At 31.0% G+C, this 7,075-nt stretch overlaps 1 protein-coding gene across 1 annotated transcript in view; it reads left to right on the forward strand.

Annotated features, from left to right (window-relative positions):
- Positions 1-6,387, forward strand: part of LOC123292613 (GTPase-activating Rap/Ran-GAP domain-like protein 3) — a 176,602-nt gene extending 170,215 nt beyond the window's left edge. The window contains exons 11-18 of the mRNA XM_044873327.1: positions 63-372; positions 1,826-2,005; positions 2,093-2,173; positions 3,498-3,631; positions 4,737-4,977; positions 5,152-5,238; positions 5,398-5,673; positions 6,023-6,387. Coding sequence (XP_044729262.1) covers positions 63-372; positions 1,826-2,005; positions 2,093-2,173; positions 3,498-3,631; positions 4,737-4,977; positions 5,152-5,238; positions 5,398-5,673; positions 6,023-6,315 — 1,602 coding nt within the window. The 3' untranslated portion in view covers positions 6,316-6,387. The remainder of the gene's footprint in view (positions 1-62; positions 373-1,825; positions 2,006-2,092; positions 2,174-3,497; positions 3,632-4,736; positions 4,978-5,151; positions 5,239-5,397; positions 5,674-6,022) is intronic.
- Positions 6,388-7,075: the final 688 nt, after the last annotated feature.

A 7,075-nucleotide genomic window follows, 5' to 3' on the forward strand; every position in this document is an offset into this window, starting at 1 on the left:
GAATACTTTTTGTATTTAATAATTTAAATTTAATGTCAAATATTTCTTTGTATATGTTTTAGACCATGTTAAATAGACGCGCATTTTCTGATGTATTAGCCGATGCACCACGTAACACCAAATTAAAAGAAGATGCACGACAAATTGAATTTGTTCGTATTGGACAAGCGTTGAAACTAGAAGCGATCGTACGAGGTGATGCACCAACAAGCTTAGCTACTGCAGGTGGTTCTGGGGCCATATTTAAACGAGCACCGTGGGAAGCAAATTGTTTTTATCCTGTATTTCCAAATCAATCTATTGTAAGTGGTGATAGTTGGAGTGATAATAAGCTCGTTGTGTCAACAGAAGAAGGTGTATATCTAGTTGAAGGTAACTATGAATTTTAATATTTCTCTTTCAAAAGTTGACTTTTTAACACGCTTTAACAGCGGAACGAGGAATTGTTTGGAAAAAATTTGAAATTAATTTTATAATGTTACAAACCAGTCAGAAATTTTTTTTTTTAATTATGTAAAAAAAACTATTTAATGTACCACTTTTTTAGAAAGATTAAAAAGTAGACTAAAAATAATTCTATTACTTTAATTTAATTTAGATTTTCTATTTGTAAGTCGAGTTCTATACTTTGGACATAATGTGAATGTGAGTCGCACTTGGACGATTGATTATTATAATTTTACAATTTAATTAAAAGTATAATGAAATACTGCATAAAAGTAAATAACAAAATGCAAATATAATCAACGTTCAACTTTGTTGATTTAATTTTTTATATAATTTTTTTAATTATTCTGTTAATAAGTATTTACTACAAGTACACTGTGAGGCATTAAAAAACATTTTAAAACAAAAGGGACAACCTACAGCAGTGTGTCCCTAAGTTAGGTCAACGGTATTCTAATAAATATAGCAAAACCATCAAAATGCATCTTGAATTTGATGTTATCTCTGTGATATAATTCGAATGGATATTACATGTACTATTGAGTATTATAGACGTACCTAACTAAATACTGTCTATTATATCATTATAATTAACGGGGCGTTTAATTGATTAAACTGTCTTTGCAATGGTGAAAGCACGGTAACCGGCTATGCTCGTGAGAATTTTCAACCCACTCACATTATAATGCTAGATCTCTATATATTATAAATGTGAAAGTAAGGATGTTTGTTTGTTTATTTGTTTGTTTGTTACACTTTCACGCCAAAACTATCGAATGGTTTTTAATGAAACTGTATAGTAATACAGCTGATACATCAGAATAACACATGAGCTTTAAATTATAAAAATATAGATATTTAAAAAAAAAATTTTAAAAATTTAATTTAATCTGACATTTACTATTTTACTACTACAGTAAATGTCAAACAAATCATGCCACCTTTTCTGATATAATCAGTCAATTATGATATTTTGCAATTTAAAAATCGAAAACTGTGCATATCTTTTAGCTGCGTAAAACAATCAATTAAATTTTTATGGAAGGGGATAAGTGAGATCAAGGGAGGTGAAGGCTATAAAGCGGTGGTTTTTACTTTAAAGCCCAGTGAAGACAGTGGGTATTATACTAGTAGCAAATAAAATATACTTCACAAGAATAAAACCCCGCCGACAGCAAAATCACGCTCTTAAAATTATGAAAACAAGAAAACATTTTCATCTGAAATTGTTATGATACGTAAAATCGTCATAACAGTCGAACCGGGAGATCACTAAGATTAAAAAGTTTTCCACGGAAAAACTTAATTTTATACATGTAATATTAAGTAGGTAGTACAAATGATTTCAATAAACGATTTTTTTTCCATTCTAATTTAGATGGTAATTCACATCGTTTGATATTTGATCGTACAATGGTTGCACGACAGATAAATGTCGTTGAAGCACATGGTGTATTGTTGTTGCGTATTGGTGGACCATCCTCTAGAGATTCAAAGCATATAATATATGTATTTAGATTAAGTGAATTGGAAATACCACCATGTTCATTACAAAGTAGTAGTGGTGGTAGTTCACATAATCAAACGCCAGAAGGTGGTACACCACCAACATCTATAGTATCCATACAACAACCTCAACCACCAGCACCCAAATCAAGGTGGCATTGTAAAGATAGGCGATTAGAAAGAACTCGAGGATGTCATTTATATGCAATATCAAGGCCAGGTAAGTGGTGTATTTGTGTTTTATCTTTTTTTATTCTTTTTACATTTAACTTATAAAGATATTTTCCATTTTTATCGTTGATGGCATAAGTGCTTATTAAAAATTCCTTTAAAAAAAAAAAAGGTAAACAAGAGGCTATCGTGTAAATTCATCATCCAAGTAAATATGATTATACAACGTCGAAGTCTTTCCGTAGTTTTTTGTTTCTTGCTCTATTCTTTTAACAACTGATTAACCACTGCCCATCCATTTCCACGTGTGCCTGTTTTTAACCCCAGAATTAAAAAAAGGGTGTTATAAGTTTGACCGCTTTGTGTGTGTGTCTGTCTGTCTGTGGCATCGTAGCGCCTAAACGGAATAACCGATTTTGATTTTTTTTGTTTTGTTTCAAAGGCAATTTAATGGAGAGTGGAGAACTATGTTTTAAGTGCGAATTTAGGGTTCCTTACCCGAAAAAACTAAAAATGGCCGATGATCTTCCAAATCGGCTCAGTTTTGAAAAGCTTTACGGATAAAACAATTTAATGGAGAGTATTCTTAGATGCTTCAAATGCGAGTTAAGGATTCCGTAGCCGAAAAATTTGTAGAGGGTTTTTTTAATTTTGTAAACTTCACTTGTTGTTAGGTTTGTTCAAGTTGTTAGGTTCAAAGAGGTTCCGCTTACGGATATTAACGTTAAAAATGATATTGGACCATATTATTCTATAAATATATTGTGATTGTAATATCATTGTATTTTTCTCATTATTAACTATTAATTTTCAAAATCGTACTAATAATACGAATTCAAAGGCAACAAAGGTTGTATAGATAGACATACTGGATGTTCAGTTCCCATATTCACTACCGTTTACAACTCAGTATATACGGAGGGGACCATTTGAATCTATTATAACAACAAAGGACATTCGCCTGTAGGGTTCAATCTGATGTCAGAACATGATGTCTCCCATCAAACTTTACAATGCTTGTTTAAGTTATTTTTTGATTAGCTAACTACAAAACGAGGTATTGGTCATAATTGATTAAACTTGTCCATCCTGTATTAGAAAATTCTCTGCTACCATCGCATTATCTCCATTATAGCGAGTCTTGTTTTTATACTTCCTTTTTCCATCATAGTTTCTAATTTACCATTTCAATAATCTAAAAGAAAACATATACCACTCACATACTCCACCCCGAAGAAAAGTTACTTTTAAAACTTGCGTACTAAATTCGATATCGAATAGAATATCGATAGAAGTAATGAGGTATCTGAAATTTTTGCTATCTACAATCTTCTCTGAAAATAATTACTCCAAGTATTTCCATTTTAATTTAGGTGGTTCGCATTTACGAATGTGTGTAGCCATCGGAAGAAAACTTGTAATAATGCAATGGAGACATTCGGCGGCATGGACGGCTTGGTGTCCGGCCAGTGATACGGATACAGTTGAAGGTTTTACATTCATTAAGGTAAGTTCACAAGTTTGTGACTAAATATGTATGGTAAAGAAAAATCAACATTCATTGAAAACAATATTTAGAGATTGTTTATATCGAACTAATAACTAATTAGGTCAAACTATTACTATTAAAAATTGCAAATCAGATTCAATGCCAAACTGCCTACAATCTTTCATTGCCCTAGATTTGAGATATTCTACAGTGAGAAATACTTATCTCTCCTTTTACTCTTAACTCGAAATGAAAAAAAAAATTATGACGCATACACATCATTCGAATGTGAAGCATCATCTGGTTTCATACAAAAATCCCACAAAACTTCATTTTCACTTTTTCCAATATTCAGGACTATTACTTCTATTCGGACTTTTACGAACTGTTTGAACTACAAATAAGAAAATATATCCAGACGTTCTCATGTGAAGCGCTAGATTTTGTGCCTGGAATATATACACCCCAGGGGAGTATCACTGAACGATTTATACAAAGTTCTATATCAGTGATAAAATGCAGTAATTTTGCATGGTTTTTAATGCAATTAAGTACGACTTTAAATAAAATTTGGTTTGCTAAAACTTTGAGATTTTTCCGAAACGGCTCGACCGATTGGTTTCGAATTTTTTCACAATCATCTTAGATATTTTCTCCAGGTATTAATTGAAGGAATAACATTCCTGAAAATTATTTCGATATTTTTGACCATTAGAAGTTTTTGGAGGAATTTTGAATTTTTTTGGATGGAATGGAAGCTGTCATTTTGTCAAAATGATAATTTTGACTATTCCTTCGATTAATAAACCTGTATTCATCTATTGACTAAGAAATTTTCTCACCGAAAGATACCTTTTTTTGGAGGACCTTCAGGAGATGGTCTACAGGAGCAGCATCGGACAACAGGATTTTAAAATTAAAGAAATGTCCTATATGTATACGTTTTTATATTTATGTAAAATATATGGTCTTAAAAAAAACTAAGTTTGGTCGAATTTTTAGAAGCGCTTTTTGTGGTAGAGCGTTGTACAGATCTTCCCTTGATGTCTTTATGTTAAATAATAATAAATATGTCTTTATGTTAAATAATAATAACTAAAAATAATACTAATGATTTTTGTAGGAAATAACATTAACAGAACCAGCTACCATGCTAACGTTATTAGATGGTGCCAGTTCTGGGATACATTCGCCAGGTCAAAACGATCTCATTTGTGTTGGTTACAAACATCACTGGGAAATTGTAAGTGATCGAACAAATCAAATTCAACGTTTGTATACTGTTGATGGCACGAAAGTTAATCTAGTCGCTGCATTAGACTTGTATGAAGATCAGGAAATCGAACTGCTTCTGTGTTACAATCGTGAGTATCTATAATTACTTTTTAATTAACAATATATCCAAAATAAGGCCTTAGAAAGAAATTTGACAAAGAGTCTTTTCGTTCGTCTTCATAAGCTTATGTATACAATTTTAATAGGGGAAGAATGCTACAATAAATTATTAAATAATCGGCAAATTTTTTTTACATTTGCAGATACGTGTCATTTTCAAAAATTGGTTGATGATGGTACAAGCACTACAGATTTTGATTTTCATTGGAATAGCGTTCCTACAAATATTGGTAAGTTTGTTTTCGTTGGTGTGCCTTCAAATGTAGATAAAAAATGGTTTCTGATCCGCGACAAAACATGCAACTACAGCAGCAAAATTTTGTCGTGAAATCATTGACGGTTATTCTCTACTTATAATTTCTGAATATTTGATATTATTTTTTTTTTAGTATGCGCGTTTCCCTATGTTATTGCATTCACATCGGACACTATGGAAATACGATTAATTGTAAATGGTAATTTAGTACATTCAATGACAATGCCACGTTTAAATTTAATCACAGCAAAAAATGATATTTATTTTGCGACAACATCGCCAGAATTTTTCCCGAATAAAAACGAACGGCTTCCAGTACAAATTGAACAAAGAGAAAATAGTTTAACAACTTCAGATTCATCAGCAAATAATACAAATTCAACACATTCTCCGCCATCTAGTCCACATTGTAAGTTAATTCCTAAAAAATATTTTTTTTAAATCCCATGTAAACTCCCAAAATTCCAAAATTTGTGGGCAAATAAATCTTGCTTTAAATAAAATAACTAAGCAGTGACCCCAGATAATTCACAACCCTAGACACCCTAGTTACCCTTTAATTTTTGACAGTGAATTATCGCAATTTGTAAATGAATATCTTTTTCAGTTTTGAAGATATTTTGCTAAGACTTAGTACAGGTACTTTGACATAGGATATATCTATTGGTTACGAAGGGTTATATTCAGTAATATATATATTCAGAAATAATAACACAGATTTAAAATTTAAAATTATTATGAATTTATTTTATTTGCAGCATCGCCAGAAATCAAACCATTGCGTATATATCAAATACCAATACATTCACTAAGTGGTCATATTGGTGGCCCGCCAATACGACGTTTTGCAACACCAAGAGCAGCAGCTGCTAGTACGGTTACTACGCAAAATGTGATGCCGCAACAATCTAGTGCCGAAAGTCCTTGTAGCTCCGTATCACAATTAACACCACCAGTAAGGCAGGTATCACGAAGTGCTACCAGTTCTCCAATTCCACCAACGAAGGGTGCATTATTATCGAGTAAAGGATTTTCCACAGCACCAAAATGATGATGGACAAATTTAACTACTAAAATGCTCACCTATTTATTTAAGGAAGGCTATAAAAGAATATTCATTTGTGCAAACTAAAATTATTTATTATTTGCCGTTTTTCGTTGCTTAGGCACTAATATCAGTCAACAAGCTGCCTGAATGTTATTATAGATTTATAAAATTTGAATATTGTAAACAGTGGCGACAATTTTATAAAAAGCTCATTTTTTGCTTTAAATAAAAGTGTATATAATTATACAAAAAATATTTTCCAAATAAATTTCTCATGAAATTTTTCTTTCTTATTTTATCGTTCACACTGTTTACGGAACTGAAATATTGTATAAAATTTAAGTTTTTGACACTTGCAAAAATGAAATTGAAACAAACTGAAATTAAAATATGTAACGCACATATGAAAATCATTATTTATAAGAAAATTATTATAGTAAAATATTGTTTCATATTTGGAATATAAGAATAAAAACTATTTCGATTCATAAGTGATTTAGTATCTTATTTTGATATTATCGAAGTATAAAGTCGCAAAAAAAAAATACTCTAAAAGACTTATTCTTGTGAATTGTCAGAAACAAACTATATTATCTAGCGAGTGGCAACAATAACTCAATGTGTCCTGTTTTAAGAAGTCAGTTTTAAATAACACATTAGACGTCGAAAAAACTTCTTAAAGCATTGATTTTGGCTTTAATTCGATTCAGAAAAAGAAGCTATTAAAGAATTCTCTTTTATGATGTGAAAAAATCACTCTTAA

Source organism: Chrysoperla carnea, chromosome 2 (genome assembly GCF_905475395.1).
Source record: "Chrysoperla carnea chromosome 2, inChrCarn1.1, whole genome shotgun sequence".
Lineage (NCBI taxonomy): Eukaryota > Metazoa > Arthropoda > Insecta > Neuroptera > Chrysopidae > Chrysoperla > Chrysoperla carnea.